The sequence below is a fragment of the Beta vulgaris genome, chromosome 7, assembly GCF_026745355.1.
Source record: "Beta vulgaris subsp. vulgaris cultivar EL10 chromosome 7, EL10.2, whole genome shotgun sequence".
Taxonomy (NCBI): domain Eukaryota; kingdom Viridiplantae; phylum Streptophyta; class Magnoliopsida; order Caryophyllales; family Amaranthaceae; genus Beta; species Beta vulgaris.
The window spans coordinates 37863429-37884028 of record NC_079208.1 but is presented as its reverse complement, the minus strand read 5'-3'; the positions used below and the strand labels follow the sequence as shown (position 1 = coordinate 37884028).

Genomic DNA, 20600 nt, shown 5'->3' with positions numbered 1-20600 from the left:
AGGAATGTCGGTGAATGTTTGTCGGTGTACATGCATAAGTAACAAGGATAACTGATCTCAGAGGGTTGCCGACAAAACCCACTTCGATGCCTAATTAAGACAAGGCGTGTTAAGGTAATGTACAGATAAGGTAAGTAGTATATTTATAGGCGCTGAGCAGTAGGTCGGTTCCTTTATATGGAATCTTCTATGTACACGTGTATATCATAATATGATCCGTACAGGTTTACATAATTAATCTGATCCGTACAGGCGTATATCATAATATACATACATGCATATTTTATTGTTTAGATCATTTGTAAGGCCAGCAACTCCAGTTCGACCGGCAAGTAGTACAAACTTGTTGGTCCAGCGAAGTTATTACGAGGGAGTTGTCGCTCAGCGGAGAGTAGACAACTGACATTGTATGATGGCTGCCATCTTTGATCTTGGCCAACCCCCAAGGAGTTATATGATCCCGTACAACTAGCCCTCCCAAAGTGATGGCGTTGGAACCGTCATTGCTTGTCGAGGATCTGACAGGGGAGTTGAAACTACGTGTTTTCGAAAACAAAATGGCATGGGTCAGAGCCACGTGTTAGGAATTCCTGGGGTGGTTATTTAGCCTTGCAGTCATGGACATCTAATTCTTTCCTTAAATACCTTTTTTCTTTCTCTTCTTTCTTATTCTCTAAACTGCTCTTCCTTTTCTTCCTCCTTCATCTTCTTCCTTACTCTCTAAGAGTCTTTTCTTCTTCAGTGATTTTCTTCTTCGACTTTGCTTGGATTTCTTTCTCTCTTAGGGCCTTTCACTCAAAATCTTAGTTGCTTTCATCTCTCTTCTAGATTAGGGCTTTATTTTAACCGTTTTCAATTCTCTGTCTGACTGGGATTTCTTTTTCTTTTGTGGATTTTCCAGTTTCGCTGGGAGTTTTCCATGTTTTCCATCGCTTTTCGAACTTCCATTTGTTAGGTTCCTGCATTACTTTTCAAGGTAAAGTTCCCCTTTTCCTTGCATTTCTTCTTTTAATACTTTATATATATATATATATATATATATTATTTATTTTTGCTTCGAGAATTGTGGGGATTTCTGGTGCCTCCAGCGATTGTCAGAATAAGGACCTTGTGGTCTCTCTTTTTGGCGAGACCCCTGTTATGTCAGAATTTTCCTCTAAGGAAACCCTGATTTTAGTAGAAGAGGCTGAGTAAATCTCTTCTTCTACCGGTAAAGGAGGGTGTTTGTCTCCGCCTCACCCTTCGACTTGCCGAACTCTTTCTGTCATTAGGGAGGAAGTGGCTCAAGGCTTGTCGGGTATCAGGGTGGAAGAGGATAGTCGAAAACGAAAATTCGAGCCTTCCTTTGATCCCGAGATCCTTAAAAAGCTTCGCCATGAAACCCTAGGTGAACTTCTTGTTAAAGAGTACCCTGACATCGATGTTCCTGATGATGTCGAGATAGAGTCAATTAGTCGTCAATATTGGTTGGCTTTAGACAAGTCCGACATTAAATAATGTGGTACTAATTTGGGATTAGCTGGGGTATATGTGGCGGTGCCGCCGAATAATTCCGAAGATGTCAGTTCCTCTGAAGGGCCTTCGGACTGGGATGAAGTCTTCAGTCGGGGTAAGATAAGCAGAGATGAACATTATCAATGGAGAATAATTGGCGGGCGACCACAGGCCTCTACTAGGGCTGGCAAGAAAATTGGCACCCCTAAAGTTGTCGACCTAGGTTCATCCCATTCCGACAAGACTCCTATTGTGGTTAGGATCAAGGTTATGATCCCCGTGTTAAACCCTAGGTGGTTCTTGGTTTGTCCGCCAATCTTAATAACAATGTTGGCCGTGATAATGAGAGTTTAGAAAAAGAGGGATGATGGAGAAAGAGAGAAATGGAATGATGGAATATATGTTTGAAACTAATTTCTATCTAAAAGTCGATCTTCTATAAACGTTTAGCTTATTCCAAGTGCACATTTTTTTTTTTGAATGCAACGAATGGCTAAACTACCCTTAGGATGTATGAATTATTTTTGTTGTATTTTTTCTTTGGATGCAACTAGATCACTTAACACATGTATGCATAAATCTTTTGGATGCACCTACATCTAATGCATCTATGCATGACTCAATCAATGCGTTCGAACCTGTAAAGGCTACCTACATATTCCAACCGAGGGAATCAGATCGCTTGTAGTTCATAGACTACTGAATGTGGAATGCATGAAATGAAATGGATAATATGGATGCAATAAGACTCTTATGGACTCTAGTTATGCATGAAGTGTATGAACGATGGACTATGCAATGCAAAGGGATTTTATTATATATGCAGACCTAATGGATTTGGAACTCTATTGACTTTAGGATCCTAGAGTTGATAGACTTCTAATGACCTTAGAATTTTAGACTTGGTGAACTTTGAAGGATGTTAGACTCCTAATATGCATGATACTCTAGTGGACATGGACGACTCCTAAAATGAATGGAAATCAAATGAATTTAGAATCCTATTACTGACGGATCGGAATTCTAATGGATTTGAGACTCTTAAGACGAACAGAATTGTAACAAATATGGACTCCTATTATGCATGGATTTACATAAATTTTAGACTCATAAGATGGTAAGAATTCTAATGGCCTTAGACTTCTTAGATGGGTGAACCTAGATAAGGTTAAGACACCTAACATGAATAGAGTTAGACGAGGTTAAGGACTCTAAATGTAGTGAAACTAGATGAACTTAGACATATGGGGTAGATGGACTTCTAATGGAGTTAATAAGTGGATGAGACTTTCACAACAAGATGGACACTGAAAGGAATCCTAAATGATGTACATGAACACGAGATGATATACAAGAAAGGATGAATTCTCAAAAAACAGGTGATAGAAGATGAGCGGAAATTTTTAAAAAGAAAAAAATTTACGCTAGGGATCTCAACTATAGCCCAACATTTTCAAAAGGTTTGAACTATCAATTAACCTATGTAGGTCCTAAATTTGAGGGGGTGTGACTTTGATTGGATCATGAGGTTGCCTAACTTGCTATAGTAGGTATCTAATCATGTGACCTCATCAAAGAGGCACATGATATCAAATCTTTCGACTAATTTGCACAATTTCTAGTGATTTTGCTATTTATTGTAACTGTCACAACTCATCTTTTTTTCCTCTGCTTCATCCATAACTGCCACCCTCTACCACTATTACTGCAACTTTAATCTCCATTGACAATTAACAGAGCATACACATAAATTCCAATGATAAGAAACACAATTATAATGAGTAAAAAGAAAGAGAAAACTATAACATTTGAATTATATAGCGTTGATTCACCAATCAATTACAAAACTAAATAACCTGCATACTTTAAATCTAAGCTGGTGCAGGCTTTAAATCTAAACATTACATATAATATTAATGATACATGATCATACTTGTTTCTATCCAGAAATTAAGTATGTTGAGGTTCGTTGATTAGGTATTGACTAGATTTTTTTGCACGCGATGCGTGCTTGAATTTTTTTCGAATAGAAATTCAATTTTCTTCGACATAAGAGTCAAAATTTGAACATTATACATACGAATTATAATTGTTTTTAGTTGCAAAATTTGATTGGTTTAGTTTCTATCACTTAAGTCTCTCACCATTCTTTTTGTTTTTTTTTTTACTTTTCAAAGTTAAATTCTATGAATAAAATAGAAATTTTTTTGAATTTATTTATGATTTCTAATATTATAATTTTTTAGTTGATTTTTGAATCAAGTACAATACTTCATAAATTGTAAAGAAAGTAGACACTTTGATTTTAAGTCAATTTTTTCATAGGTTGTAGTTTGTAAGTGAATTCTTAAGTTTTTGTAAAGTTTCTTATTTTAGTGATTTGCATAACGTAAATTATGCAATTTTATGATTTTAGTTGACTTGTGAGTGATTATTATAATTATATTTTTGATATTTTTGTTTGAAGCCCTGATTTGTAAGTGAATTTGTAATTTAGAATGGGAAGAGGGTAAGATAGTCTCTTCATTCGGGGACACCATATATAACTCCTCCCCCCTTCCCTTATATAATAGAGATATGTTGTACTTTAATTCTTGAATGATATTTTATATAAACCTTTTTACCTTGATAATTTATCGCTATTATATAATAGAAAAAAATACGTCAGATATATGTAAAAGTTTCATTATATATAGGAAACACTAATAAAAAAAGTAAATAATTTTTTTCCTTGTCTAATTTCTAAATTCTTATTTCACTACAAATACACCTCTATTTTTTTATCATGACCCACGATTAATTGTGAATGGTTCTTGAGAATAGTGATTCGTAACTAAATTTTTGTAAATGTTTTTGCATGTATTGACGTTCTAGGTTATTAGTTTTAGTTTGTATATTAATTTTAAGTTTTAATAAAGTTTCCAGATTATTTGAGTGATTTGCGTGATTTTTATAACGTGATTTTTTCAATTGTATGGGTGATTTGTAAAGTTTCTCCTTTTAAGTGATTTATGAGTGATTGTTGTAAATTTATTTTCGGTATTTTGATTTTGACATTCCTTTTGTAATTTAGAAAGAGAAGGGGGGCAAAATAGGCGTTTCAAAAGAGGACACCATTGCTCCCCCCTTCCCTTATATAATAGAGATAAGTATGAATTATTATATATTATAACCTTCTTATTCCCTCTTAGTAGATCCTTATTAGTATTATAACTTATAAGTTGTGGGTTTTAATTGTTTTCATATTTTATTTAGAAATTACGTTTATATGATGATTTATTAGTGTGACCTATGCTATATTTTATAGTATTAATAATATATCTGTTGTTGGCAGGTACGTTATAATATTGGAGTCAAAGAAATGAAAACGGACATTAGCAATTGTAATAGGTGAAGCCCAATATTATCGCCAAACCCACAAAGTAACCAACAACTACAAGTGAAGCAGCAAATGGAAGTAAGAAGGAGAAATAAAAGAATAAAAGAAAAATAAAAGAAGTGAAAAGGAGGAAAATCTGATTCCTGGGAAAAAGATTACACGCACAAAGGAGGAGAAATATTAGTGGTGGGCTTTGATTAAAAGAAAACCCATACATCAATAATAAAGGGTAGCACGCAGCAGACGAAGGAGTGGGACAGAAGACAGGCAGCAGTTCGTACAGATTGAAGAGCAAAACAACGCCGAATCGAGACCCGAAACAGAAATTCGACCATGAATTTTCCTATTTGGGTGATATTCTCTTCAATTATGAATAGCTAATTTATTTTTCTAGGACTTAGATGAAACTCTATTAGTATGAATCGATAGTTTAATTGTGTTTGAGAATTGATGTTGGTTTATGATTGCATAACTATTAAGATTATTATTGGGTTTATCATTGTTTGCAATATAGATTGATAATCATTCTTGTAGAATGATTTATTAGTTTTTATTGTTATCAAATTTACATACTTTGTTCTTGTAGTTCAAAGTGTGATGTTATGCAATGGTGTTTGATGATTTGTGGTTAAAAGTTGAATAATTTATGCTTTGGTTAGATAAGTTATGTCACCTAATTAATCGCAATACAAATTTTATGAGTATTCCGGCTTGTAGTTTAGGGTACTTGATAAAACTATTAATTCTCATTCCTATTAATATATTAGTCATATTATTAGTGGTGGATTCGACTATCCTAGATTCCGTATTATTGTCTGTTCTCCGATTCACTTTTGTTATTGTCAAGTTTACTTAGTTTAATATATATTTCAGATTAGTTTAATTAGTTCACAAAAAAAATTCATTATATTTATATTTAGGATTAAATTAGTAGACATTAGATTTAATTTTAATCAACTGTTCCCTGTGGATACGATACCCTATTATTTATCACTTACTACTAAGTCTTGTACACTTGCAAGAATAGGGTTTTATAACTTGTTTAAAATCGCTATCAGGTATCAGTTCAAATATCGTTGTCCTGAGTAAATTGTCCGTACACCGGAATCCTGGAAAAAGGCAAGGTTAGACTGCCCCAGAGGTTGTTCCGGGATTGCCTCTCCGACGCTCAAGTCAGTTGATGATCAAGCTAGAGAGATATGCTCTGGTTTGTTAGGTAATAATCCAATACCTGCTCATTGATAAGGCAACTGGTATTTATAATGTTTTGGAACCTCCCGCCGGAAAGCACTCATTTGGATGGGCTTCCTGAGACCAGGTGGCAAGATCACCTGTTTGGCCCTCCCACCTCATGATTGGGCTATGGTTGAATTGAGCCCAAACAATTAGCCCCACGCCAAGGGTGGGGGATCATGGAGGTTCAGCTAAATGTCGCCCACCCGTGGCGGAACACCGATCAGCTTAGATCCTTTGGACTCAAGAGATGAAGGGCTAGGTGACCAAAGGGTGGCCGACCCAATTCTTCCATGGGCCGTAAGGGGTGTTAACCGAGCCGCTTAGGTGTGTTGAGGAGGCGCCGATCGAGTTGCTTACGAGTGCTAACCCGGTACTGAAGACAAGGAATGTCGACCTGGTCTCTAGAGAAAAGGGTGTTGACCCGGTCTCTGGAGAAGGGGGGGTGCCGACCGGGTCTCTAGAGGAGAGGCGTGCGGACCCGGTCTCTAGAGAAGAGGGGTGCCAACCCGGTCTCCGGAGAATAGGGGTGCCGACCCGGTCACTTGCAGGGTGGAGTGTCGACCAGGTCGCTCCTCTTCGTCGGGAGAAGGAGTGACCGACCGAGTGGCTTGGGGGACCGACTTGGTCTTATGAGGTAAGGGATATATGCGTCGACCGGGTCACTCTTCTAGTTGGGAGGAGAGGTGACCGATCCGGGTGACATGAGTGATCGACCTAGTCCTTCGAGGTGAGGGGTGGAGGTGCTGACCAAGTGACTCTTCTTGTTGGCTGAGTAGGACGCCACTCGGATGAGGGGCTAATGAGCCTCAAGTTGTCCGAATGGGTGCCTTGAGTACTTAGCTATTTTTTGACTGAGAGAGCGGCTCGGCAATGGAGAGTAAGGTATCCCATGGCCGTGTGAGTAGGACGCCACTTGGATGAGGGGCTAATGAGCCCCAAGTTGTCCAAGCGGGTGCCTTTATCACTTAGCCATTCTTGGATTAAGAAAGCAGCTCGACAATGGAGAGGAAAGTCTCCCTTAGCCGAGTGAGTAAGACGCCACTCGGATGAGGGGATAATGAGCCCCAAGCTGTCCGAGTGGGTGCCTTTTAGCCATTCTTGGATTAAGAAAGCGGCTCGGCAATGGAGAGGAAGGTCTCTCTCGACCGAGTGGGTAGGACGCCACTCGGATAAGGGGCTAATGAGCCCCAAGCTGTCCGAGTGGGTGCCTTTGTTACTTAGCCATTCTTTGACTAAGAAAGTGGCTCGGCAATGGAGAGTAAGATCTCCCTTAGCCGAGTGAGTAGGACGCCACTCAGATGAGGGGCTAATGAGTCCCAAGCTTTTCGAGTGGGTGCGCTTGTTACTTAGCCATTCTTTGACTAAGAAAGCGGCTCAGCAATGGAGAGTAATAAGATCTCCCTTGGCCGAGTGAGTAGGACGCCACTCGAATGAGGGGCTAATGAGCCTGAAGCTGTCCGAGTGGGTGCCTTGACGCTAATCTCGAGTTGATGAGTTGGGTAGGATTTTACACTTCTGTAAGTGCCACTTGGCAGATGCAGATTCTTGGATATGGGAGTCCTTTGGGACGTTTCAACTTCTTGGGGGTTGGAGTTTACTTGTGGCATTTCGACTTCTTTGGACCTTGACATTCGGCCAATAAGCTCATTTGGGCCGCTTAGGAAAGGCCCATTAATGGACGCGTCCAGATTCTTTGAATGGCGCATCCAGGTCCATTATCGGACGCTGGGGATGTTTGCCTTACACATTCCCCGAGGCCACCTATAAATATGAGGGGAGGAGAGGATTTTGAGATCATTTCCTCTAGAACTTCTCTCTCTAAAAACCTCTAAAATCTTATCTTTCTCTCTCTCCGGTGTCAAGCCTCCTTCTCGTTCTAGTTTTGATTCCAATCTTTGTCCGACCAGGTACATACCCCCTTCTTTTGATTTTTGTTTAAGTTCTTTTCTTTCCTTTTAATAAAATCGGCCGACCCCTCTGTTCATAAATAATGGGGTGCTCGTCCGAGCCAATGACACCCCTAACTTCGCCTCCTTACAATTTGTCTAAGGAGGTAAAGAGGATGGGAATGGTGCTGGTGTTAACTTTAATAAGTTGCCCAGATCCCTCGGTCGTTCCCGATGCGGTCTCTCTCCTGAGTTCTCCTTTGCAGGGAGAAGAGGAGGCCGAGGGCATCATTCCCTTTCCTTAGGAGGTTTCCCTGGCCTATCCTTTTTCGAGGAGTTACTTAGACTGATAAATGTCTGATGGTGTAGTTAGGATAACTATGCCGGGAGATGAAGGTGAAGCGTCCACATCTGGCCGATTAAAGTACCCTAACTTGGATCCGAAGGGGGGTCCAGGCTCCAAATTTCCCCTCACTTATTTAATAAAAGCACTTCTTGCGGACCCTCGAGGCCAAGCTGCAAGGTTTCAAATAAAGGATCCTTATCTCTTGGTCCAACCAGGAGCGTTCCACACTATTTTATCTCCTTCTCCAGGTTGCACAACTTTTTACTATAAGGCCATGGAGATGGGTCTCAGATACCCTCTCACTCAGTTCGAGAAGGACTTGATGAACGCATATAATATATCGCTGGGTTAGATATCTCCTAACTCTTGGGGAGGTATTTTGGCCATCTAAGTCATCTGTGAAATCATCACGGTCAAGCCGACTGTGACGTTATGGCGTCATATGTACAAACTAGTGGAGATGATGGCCGGCGAGCACGAACCGGGTTGGTGGTGTTTCCAGGCCAGGAGGGGTTTCGATCGGTGCTGGACCTCCTCTATGCTCTTGGATTAAGATTACTCAAATGATGATGACCTTGATGTAGTTGAACATGAGGAGCCGCAAATAACCATTAGCTTTGCCCATCTACATGCTTGATAGATCAAGTAGTAGGGCAAGTATCTTAGTAATCATAGTGATATTACATAGTAGGTATCTTCCTAGAAAACTATGTAATTATTTGAGTTCAATTAATAAATGTCTATTTCAAGATATTTTATGATTAAGAAGTGTTATTTCAATTAATGAAGTAATTGTATTTCTGTCATCCCTTCTTACCTCCATATCATATAAAATTATGGGCTTGATTGTTGTTCATAAAATGAATAATAAATCCAAGGAAGTAATTTTAGGTCCAAACGCCTAAAAAGTGGCATATTAATTTTAAGACTTATCAACAAATTGATAGCCTTAAAATAAATAATAATCAGCAAAAAGTCAATAAACTTCTCGAGAAGGGGTCAAAGTACTCAATTGCTCACTATCCCATAAGTTATTACGAAAGTAAACGATGAACAAATGGCCTGGTTACTTAAAGGGACTTGGCCACAACATCTTATCATCACATTTTCATTTCAAAAAATTAAAAAGAACAACGAAGCGCATGCAAATATAGCAGTTGAGTTTGATGATGATTGGTTTAATCATCTTTTAGCCCTCAACAACATAGAGGAAGACAAAGAGTATTTGATCACAAATGAAAGGGATAGATGGGCAGAGAAACTGGCATGGGTGTTTGGCGATGAACCCGCAGTAGAACCAGAAGACCTAGCGCTAGCAGGATCAAGCACTGCGATGATTGGTTCTAATATCGACCTTCTGTCCACCCACATATGGCCTAAATTGGCAGAGAAGCCACAAGACCAATTGGTGACAGTTTGCAAAAGATGCGGCAAGGAGGTTTCCACTATCTTAAATTTCCTAAGACCTAAAATGATGAATTGGGCATATGCGAAGCGCCTAGTTCTCTATTGCACTTAGTCCTCGCTCAAAGTGGTGAGGATAGAAGAAGGACAACATGAGCGTCAGGGGAATATGGTTTACTTTAAGTGCATGTGCAAACTATGGGAGCTATTGGCCCAAGAAAATTTCTTTTCATGGATGTACATTGCAGTGATTGACATAAGATATGCTTGGGACAACAACGACCACAGGACCATCTTCAAGACAAGGTTCAACAACTCCCCTGAAGATGGCCACTACTTTGAAGTTACCAGAAGTAGTGCGGGGTGTGAGTTAGAAGCAAATGAGTATAAGGATATGATAGAGACAGTATGTAGGGAACATTTTCAAATGCTATCTCTAGATGCAAGCCCTTTCAATTAAAATGTAATTAATGATCTTATCTTCATATGATAAATTATAAGACAAATGTAAATGAAACTACCTAAAATGGTAATCTTATTAAATACATTTTCAATGATTCCATTGCTTTAACATCAGTTTTTGGTTCATCGAAGTGAAGTAAAAACAAAAAAGTGTCCATGTTTCAAAACTTAAATCAAAATGGATTACACATATCTGCCCATGTTTCGACAATCAGCTCCAGAGTACATGCCATGTCCATCAATATGGCCAAATCATCATAAGGCATTGAATGTAATATCTAGAAATAAAGATGAATTTATTAAGAATGAATCCACTAAATGGATCTTTTCTATTCAAAAATATTTGGGAGATAATCCTGTCATACAACAGGATCTGGAAAATAAAGAAGATCTAATGTCTTCCAAATAGGGTCCAATTTAGATCTCGTACAAAAATGGATGTTTCCTTAACTCAAAAGGAATGATCAGGTTATATCTCTTCTGGTTTGCAAATCATGGGGTAAAATCATTACAGAAGAAATATGATAACCTAACATGCCTTGGAGATATCTAAAAAAGCTCTTTGTCAAGGGAACTACAAAGAAAATAGAAGTATTTAGAATGGTGGATGGGTCATCATCAAGAGATGTGGTACAAAATAAATGTGCATGTCAAATATGATATAATCTCATGACCTATGATGTAAGTCATTGTTGGTTATCTCCAAATAATCATACAAGTTCGCATCTTGACGAAACCTTCTTAATCGATTTCACAATGGCTGGAAATAAAGGTGAAGGAATACACGAAAGGTTATTCATCTCAACCAAATTCAGTCATCCTGAAGAAAGGTTCATTGGCCACCTTAGAACAATGGAGGAAGTCACATTCAGAATACTATTGAATAAATTGGCTAAAACCATTAAAAGTCCTTCTCTGTTAATAATTTGTGGGTGCTGAGTACATCACTCCACAAATCAGGGGGGTAATTTGTTACCAACATTTTTAGATGTACGATAGCATTTATTATGGTACATTGTATTAGACCTTAAAAGGTTTCATGCGTCTTAATTCGAAGGCCCAACTAGAGCATAAAGCCCATTGGACGAAGTCAATATAAGTCAAAGTCAACAGAAGAAGGCCGTGAAGAACATCATGAGATGAAAGTCAAGAATTGTAAAAGTACATGTGGTTAAAGGACAATTATGAGACGGATCTACATAAGGAAAAACGTGCAACACTAAAATTATTCAGCGCCAGAAGACGGTTGAGCTTCGAATCAAAGATGATTCATGTTAGGAAATCGGTGTTGTAGTTTGATTAATGCGGAATAGAAAATCAATGAAATAATAAAGGTGAGAAAATAATAAAGATGAACAAACAAAGAACACAAGGATTTACGTGGTTCAGTCAAATTTGACCTACGTCCAAAGGTGGGGGATTAGAGCTTCTTCACTATAATGGAGAAAATCAGAGAGAATAATACAAGGAGTCTTAAATCTAGAGGCTAAAAGTGTTTCATAAGTTGTGTGTAAATAATGAACACTAAGAGGTCCTTTTATAGCATAAGGAACCCCGCACAAGAACCCTAGAATATACTCCGCACAAAACCCTAAAAAGAAAAATGATTCGGAAACTTATCTTCAAAACCGCGACTTGCGGTGTGCTCTCGACAGTCATTCGTAAAACGGGCGTAACTTTCTCGTTTATCATCGGAATTGGGCATATGACCTATCGTTGGAAAGCTCTTTGGACAAGCTATCACCTCCAATTTGAATCACATCAAAATCATTTATATATTGAGAGATATGTGCATTCAAAGTTAGCCTTATGCCATTCACAAGATTTCAAGTCATAATTAATAATTCAAATGTTTCCCTCCAAGAAAGCATGGAAGTCACATACCATGTTTTTCTATAAATAGAGGAATAATCATCAAGCAAAGAACAATGAACAAACAACACGCAACAACTTGCATTTACTCTCTTCTTAGCATAGGGTAGCCTAAGTCTAGTCAACCCCTTTTGGGATTATAATTTAGTCCCATAGACTTAGAACATGTTATGGCGTCAAGGTCTGTAATTTTCCGATTGAAGCAAGAGACCATGAAGGTAACAATCTTCGTGCTTTTCCTTTAATTGTCCAGTCTGGCTTATCCTCTAATGTGTTGTAAAATTCTTCTTAAAGTTTGTGGTATGTATGGGAATATTCTATCTTAATTAGAAAATTAATTATTGCTTGCTCTAATTATTGCATTTCGCCTGAATTTAATAGGCGTTGTTGTTTAATTATTAATTAAATTGCAACAAAGTATGTTAGCAAGGTTTTATCTAATTAAAACCACTAACCCCCAGGAACGAAGTCTCCCATAGCATTCAATATCAAACTATTGGATGTACATTGACTTCTTTACAAGGTTAACAACTTGATTTTTCACCAGCACTGTTAGATTTTTATCGTATCTACTGAAGAAGGTAATATAACCACGAGTCTTTGGTAATATTCATATCTTTATTCCTCGATAGTCGTCATCGGTTATCATTAGGACAAACTTTAAATACGAGCTACGACTTAATTCTCGACCAGATTAGACTCACGTTCAATGACATACTACTAGTTGTAAAGTCCTTAATGAATTATCATCGTGCCAATTTCTTGTTTTATTAAGTATAAAAATAAGTAAATTAAACAAAATCCTAAATGTTCATATCCGTACTGTCGTACAATTAGAAGTACTACTTTTCTAATTTTGGAGATATTGCCCAAGAATAATGTAGAAGTATCAATTAGAATAACTACCATCACCATTGTAGGGAACCAAAAAAGCTCACATCTTCTACACAATGCATCAAGCTTAATACCATTTAGCTACATCTATCAAACCAAAGCAGAACGTTCTTCGCTAGAAGAAAGTCCGATTGTTGCCCAATTCTGGAGTCGTGTAATTAGATAAAGAGATCCATTTTGAGCTGCAAGGCCACATATTAGGCCTATCCAAAGACCCTAAATCGCCAAAAATAAATGCACAAAGTAGTGAAAAGAATTAGTGCATAATTACCAAGAATTGGTTACATAATTAGTGCACAAAGAGAGAAATTATCATTACCTTGACATACAAATCAAACTTGAAAGCGAGCAAGCATGCAATGGGCATACCAATGAGGTAAAATGTTGCCAAATTGATGTACATGGCCATTTGCTGCCAACCACATCCCCTACACACCGCTGTTGATTGGCCAAAAATCCAATTTAAGATCAACAACCATTTACATATAATTACAGCAATTGTAAAGCTATGAGGAAATTAGATAATACGTACCTGATAAAATGCCTTGAATTGAGTCGAGAAATATTGTAATGCAAACTAAAGGTGTCATGGAAGCAAAAGCTTGCATAATATCAATGCTATCACTGAAGAAACCTGACCAAATCTCGTGTCCAAAACCAAGAGCAAGAAGCACAATAGCCGTTAGCATGACTGACAGCTTCAACGTTACTCTCATTGCATGCTTCGCTTCATTCGGTCTCCCTGCTCCAAGCTCATTCGACACTCTCGTACTACCACATAAATTCGAAGATTAAAGTTAATTACAACAATTACGATTGGTGATGATCTACATGTTACCTAAGTAGACAAAAGAATCTACTGTTATGCAGTATTATTGTGAGTACCTTGCTGCAGCACTCAAGCCATATGTAAAATTGAAGGCAATTGCTTCTGTGTTTACACTGGTAAGAGAAAAAAGGTTACATTAATTACTGTACTCATAGTAATGATGAAACCATGCATACCAATTTGAGTTATTCTTACCACATTGCAATTAGAGAGGTGGTTATTTCAGAGTTCGGGAACAGGCCAGCCAACAAGACCAGGATCTCAAATGCCCAATACTCTAAACTGAAAATCAGTCAAATTATCACTTGTTAAATATGGTAATACACTAATACTGTGAAAGAAAGACAGGGCTGATCAAGTTCAACCAAGCGTAAACATAAGTTAAAAGCAGGGTGAATCAGGGACAGTGAGGTTTAATAAGTTCAAGTAAAGAGACAACCCAGTACAGGATATAATTAAGAATAGTGAACTTACCAAACCATAGCAGCAGAAGGTAACGCCAATTTCAGATTACCAACAACGTGATGAAACGATTCCGTGGAGAACCCACCCCAAGTATGCTCACACTCTTTACTATAGTTGACATATAGAAGCAACATTATGGCTGAAATCCAAAATGTGAATGAAGCAGCCAATGCTGCGCCAGGAAGACCGAGGGAGGTGCACATTACCAACCCATAATTGATTCCAAAATGCAAGAGCAAAGGTACAAGGGAGCATACGACAGTAGGCCAAACCACGGATTGTGTTTGGAGGTATCTCAAGATATTTTGAATGATGCCAAAGGCAAAGATTCCTGGTATTAGACCTCTAAGGAAAGTAGCTGCTTCTTTTGAGATTTCTGGGTTTTGACCAAGTATATTTAGAATGGGTTCTGTAAACCACCATATAATCGATATGATTATTGCAAAAAAGAACGAAATTATACATGATGCTTGGAGATAAATCCCCAAGGTTTTGTATAATTTCGCACCGAATCCTTGCCCGCATAGTGTCTCAAGTGCTCCACTTAGACCAAGCTACATTCACAAATAATAACCACAATTGATTAAACATATACTTCTACAAATTGAAAGTATTCCTACAACTTTATGTTAATTAAGTTTTGTTCTTTTCACCATAGGAAAGAAAAAAAAAGTTTTGGAGAATAAAACTATAAAAGAGTGCCTTCTCTTCTCCTAAAAAAAAAAATTTAGCTTCAAATAAGAGATAAATTCAGTTAAGTTTAATTAAATTATGATACCTTATAAAATAAAACATCATTATATTGGGATAAGTTGAGTTAAATTTTGATAAATTAAGTTCACATGAGTTTTAGGAATTTTTTTTTTTTTTATCTATATGAGCCACGAAGGCGGTACAAAGTACAAAGAAGGGGAGGGGGAATTTGAACTTGTGTCACAGCACCTCAATCTTAACCACTAGGCCAAGACATCCTTGGTTGAGTTTAGGAATTCAGGTGAAGAGAAGATCCCCTAAGTTTAGATTGCTTCCAAAAAGTTCTTATAAGTTCAAATATAAACATATAAGATCACAGTTCCATGGCAAAAAGTAGTTAATATTTCTACAATATTCTTACGCCATATTCTCAAAATTGCAACAACTTCCCCTGAAAAAAAAAAAAAAAGAAAAAAAGAAAAAGATTGCAACATCTTCAAATCTATTAATATATTTGATTTTGAAAGCAAAATTATAAAAGTCAGTATTTTGAACATATAATTTCCTCAACGTTTAACATAATTACAAGGAAAAATGGATCAAAATACCCCCAACTTTGGGCGGTCCGCTTTTAATACCCCCAACTTTGGATTATTTTTAAATACCCCCAACTTTGGGGGTGGTCCGCCAAAAATACACCCAGATGACTTGTAACCTGTTAACAAGGTAATTTTTTTATTTCTCTTTTATTTTTAATTTCGAATCCTACCCACCACCACTTCAACCACCCCTCCCCCTACCCCAGACCCTCCCTCTCCCCTCCCCGGCTACAAACCCTCACGCTAGCCCAACCATCCCCCCACTCCCACCACCCAGAACCACCCCAGAACCCCCTATCCCATCCCCTAGCAGTCCCCCCACTCCCTCCACCCCCGTACCCCCTCGCCACTCCCAACCCAGCAGCCCCCACCCCCCACCCCCCACAGAACCCCCTCCGCTAAAACCCTTCGGAACCCACCTCCCCTAACCCCGTCAAAATCCCCTCCCCTCCCCCTCGATTTTCGCCACCCCCTCGCCACTCCTAACCCAGCAGGCCCCAATCCCCCAACCCCCACCCCCCGCAGGGCCACAGCAGCATTCCCCCCCTGCCCTAACAACCTTCGGAACCCCCCTCCCCTAACCCCCGTCGAAATCTCCCTCCCCTCCCCCTCGATTTTCTCGATTTCTGACCTCTTCCTTCGTCACAGTACTGAAGTCTTTCGGTGGGGGTTTGCTGGAAATCGATGGGGGTGCAGGTAGGGGTTTCGAAGGGGGTTAGGAAAGGGGGGAATTCAATGGGTGGTGGTGGTCAGGGAAGGTGGCAGTGGGGGGTGTGGGGTGGGGGGATGACGAGAGGAGAGAGAGAGATGAGCAGAGGGGGGAGGTTTTTTGGTTTACCAGTTCATCCGGTAATAACAGGTAAATGGTGCATTTTTGGCGGACCACCCTCAAAGTTGGGGGTATTTAAAAATAATCCAAAGTTGGGGGTATTAAAAGCGGACCGCCCAAAGTTGGGGGTATTCTGATCCATTTTTCCTAATTACAATTCTTACAAAAAATATTTTTTTTAACAAGATTGAAGTACGATATCTAAGTAGTAAAATGAAAATCATGAGTATTACTCCATCCTTTTCTAAATAGAAGATCCATTTTGACTTGCATAATTGTACATATCTTTAAACATTAAGATCCCAAAAAATTGATATTTTTAAAAGATACATCGACATAAATTCAACATCTTCTATACTAACATAGCTATTATACATATATAGAAATATATAATTAAACTAGAGTTTATGAATAGTTCCAAATTCGGAGCTACTATTAAAAAAAACAGAGAGACTAGTGAAGTACAATTTTTTAAATACCAGAGGATACGTTCGATATAATCTTAATCAAAAAAAATTATCATAAATTAAATGAAACATAAACAAAGCGGGGTAGGTGAGAATTTGAATAAGAATGAAATTAATGTACTAAGGCAGTTAGAATATTGATTATTAAGGACTTAATATAGACCAGAGGGAAAGTTTAAGGAAACAATAAACAACGAAAAAATCATAGACTCATTATCTTCTCTTGACTCTTAGCCACCCTGTACAGCGAAATAATTGGACTAGTATAATACAAATTGCACATGTATATAATTACATTTCCCAAGTTTTAAACTTTTTAAGTACAAAATTCATCATAAAAATGCCAAATTTTAATTTTCTTCTTCTGGCAATAATTTGAAATTAAAATCTTGGGTTTTATTTTATTCGGGGCCAGACTTTATAAAAACTTTTCAAGAGAATAATATGCAAAAAGTTCAATAGTAAGACGAACTTGTGATCAGTATAGAACTACTCATCATTTTACACAGATGTGTAAAGTTTTGTGTAGGTGGTATCTAAGACCTGGGATCGAATTCCGTCTATATTGTTATTGTTGCTGACTATGAAAAGAAAAGGAAGATACGAAAATGGATCTACAGAATATAGAAAACGTACCATGAATGCGAAACCAGTAACATAAGCCCAAGAATTAGCAAGAGTAGAACCAGCAAGCTGAAGTTGACCAAGATGACCAGAGAACATAACAGAAACTAAAGGAATTAGATAGTAACAAACATTGGTTAAAACTAAAGGCAACGAATAAAGGATTTGTTCCTTGGCTTCGTTGCAATCTATAAACTTTTCTACCCATTTTCTCTCTCCTTCTCCTTCGACTTCTAACAATGGTGTTGTACCATTATTGTTGTCGTTGTTGAAGTTTCCCATTTTCTTTAGAGAACCGAGTTTTTCTCTCTCTTTTGTTTTGGGGGGTTCTGTTTTGTGGTAGTAGTGATTTGGTCTTGGGGAGTGTTTTATGTAAATGAATGAAAAATAATTTTAAAACTGAAAACGTTGATGAAGTGTTACATTTGTACGGCAATGATTGGGCCCCTCAAAGTCTCAAACCAAACCACCTAAACCACAAAACTTAAAAAGATTAGTAAGAGAATAAAAGTAGAAGAAGATGAAGGAGACGACTACACACTAGAAGAGAGAAGGAATAATCGAAGTCTAGAAGAGAGAAAGAGCGAAGGGGTAATGAATTTTTCTTTAAAGGAACATAGAAAGGGTAATTTCATAATGATATGAGTTACTACTATTTGTTATTTTAATTATCTTCTAAAGGATCTAAAATTTCAATAAAAGTATTTACCGATGCCTTTGCATCATTGTTGACGTAGCTTCATTAGTAGTTAAGGTGAAAAAACTTACCTAATCTTTTAGATTGGAACACTCATAGTACAAATTTCAAAAATATACAAACCCTAAACCAATAAATATTCAAATTTACGATTTTGCCAAATGAATCTTTCAAGTTTGTAATTGCACATACAAAACAACAACAAAAACAAAATTAGCAATCCCCCCATGAATCACATGAGAGAAATAACAAATCATGTGTAAGGGACACAAGTAATCCTAGCTTGTATGAAATGAGAGGATAATGTGTAATTCATAATTATCATACTGATGTGATCTTCATTGATTAAAGTGAAATAAAAAAAGAAATAAGATCTTACAATCGACAAACTTATAAATGGCAGCCCCCTGGGTTTATTATTGGCAGCTAAGGCTTTCGTAGAGTGAAAAGAGAGACAGAAAGAGAAAAAGGCCTATGAAAGGGGGATCATTGATGAAATATATTAGTATCTTTTTAAAAAAATTATTAATTGAAAGTCGTATGTCATTCATAATAAACTTTGAATTGAAAAGAATATGAAACCGATAAAAAATATCTTATTCAAATAAAACTAAGATTGATAAAATCAAGATTGAAGGCTTTTGCATACCCTCTACCATATTGTTAATTCAAAATACACTATTTCATAAGGGGATCTGATTATTTGTATCATTGATTGATAAGAACTAATTCCGTATGATGATTAGTTGTAGAAGAAAAAACTACAAATGTCAATCTAATTTATCGTGACCGATTACTTAATATGGTGGTTAACTGTGTTCTAAAGCACGAAAAAAGTCATTGGCTTATCAAATTCTCTATCGAGCCGTGAAAAAGATTTTAAGAAAACACAGAAACAGATCCACTATTTGTTTTATGTCAAGCAATATGTGAAATAACTCCCGATAATGCAGTAAAAATAAGACATGTAGGTAGATCAAACTCATCATGTTCCCATTGAAAAAGGACTCACATAGGGAAAAAAAAACACTTACATTAATAATTAGGAGCAGCTTGAGAATGTGCGGGTCCAAATGTGGCTTTCAAATTAAATTCCGAATTAGTGAATGTGGTCGAAAGGAAGTGACGATGCCAAACACAAAAAGGAAGAGACTCGTAGAATGGCAGAGGCAAATAGAGTTTCACATTTTCGTTAATCCATGAAGAGACGGGAATAAGAATTAGACTCTCCAAAAAAGAGAGCAACAAGATACAATACTGAAGGTATAAAACTAAAACACTTTGTCAAAAAAAAAACATAAAACTAAAACAAACACTTAAAAACTTGAAACTTTCCACTAACGATGTTGTTGATGATAGCCCCTCAAGCAATAATGAAAACTGGTTGGGCCCATTTCATGTATCGGCCCATCTATGGTGAAGTTAATAAAATACCCATACCTCTAGGGAAGACAATTCTCCACCAACTGAAACTGAATCAAATACCCTCATTTAATGAAAGTCTCAGTCTCTTTAGATAGGAGTTGTCACATCAATGAAAATGTATTGAATTCTCACCTAAAAAAAACCAGAGCATCACTCTTTGTATTTGCTCACTTTCTCTCTCTACTTCAATCTCAACTGACTTGAGCATCGAAGAGGCTTTCCCGGGAACACCACTGCCAATTTTTCATTGTATTTTGCAAGATTGTCGAAGACCTCTTTCTCAACACTTCAAACCTTATCGGGATTTCAGGACTCTCAACACTACAATCATCTTTGCAAATTTCTAGGCAGAAACAGTTTGGCGCTGCCTGTGGAGATGCTACATCTTAAATTCACATACCGAGAGCAACATGGCACCCGACTGAAAGACAAAATCTTCTCGCCTAAACTAAAGAGCTCTCATCTTGTTGTCATACCATACCTAGTGTGGAACCAACTCATTAGCGAGATGAGGGATCCACCTCTCGAGATGAGTAGAACAGCCTCAACCAGGAACTAATTTCCTCTAAATCCACCTCGGTTGGTCACTACGACTAACCCAGATAGGATAGTCAATCAGCTCAACTAGAACATTCAACGAAGGATTCAGGAGCTCCTAGCTAACATATCACATCTCAAATAAGGGCCTCATCTTCACGCCTAATTAACTCCACTCAAAGTATAATTGAGAAAGCTCATGAAGAAAGGGACCAGGAAGATATTCCATCACAAGAAGTCGGTGTAAGATGGAATCGAACACATGCCAAGTTGTCAACCATCGTGAAGCAATTCAGGGAGAAGGATCTCGCGGATAGTACTTGCGCATCACAAACCCTCAAAGAAAGTGTGAAAGGACCCCTCTCGGATCCAACAAGCACAAAGAAGGAACATGCAACTCGGACCCTCAACAGGTTCCTAGGACTCTTTCATGGTATCATCACGAATTGCCCAATACTCGAC

General features: G+C 37.8%; 1 protein-coding gene across 1 annotated transcript; it reads right to left on the bottom strand.

The window, feature by feature from the left end:
* Positions 1-12818: 12818 nt before the first annotated feature.
* On the bottom strand, positions 12819-18022 carry LOC104899309 (protein DETOXIFICATION 18). Its single transcript, XM_010686475.4, has 7 exons — positions 17492-18022; positions 14277-14821; positions 13998-14084; positions 13859-13915; positions 13506-13744; positions 13293-13411; positions 12819-13189 (listed from the first exon to the last, which is right to left on the bottom strand). Exons 1-7 carry the CDS (start codon positions 17759-17761, stop codon positions 13064-13066), a joined length of 1443 nt encoding a protein of 480 aa, XP_010684777.2. The 5' UTR covers positions 17762-18022; the 3' UTR covers positions 12819-13063.
* Between the last annotated feature and the right edge of the window lie 2578 nt (positions 18023-20600).

What these genes read in the sequence shown, in the direction of transcription:
- LOC104899309 (XM_010686475.4), bottom strand. Translation starts at nt 17,761, where the DNA reads ATGGGAAACTTCAACAACGACAACAATAATGGTACAACACCATTGTTA. An exon ending in ACCTCTCTAATTGCAATGTG is followed by an intron (nt 13,916 to 13,997) that starts GTAAGAATAACT and finishes TTCTCTTACCAG; the next exon opens with TGTAAACACAGAAGCAATTG. An exon ending in AATTCAAGGCATTTTATCAG is followed by an intron (nt 13,412 to 13,505) that starts GTACGTATTATC and finishes GCCAATCAACAG; the next exon opens with CGGTGTGTAGGGGATGTGGT.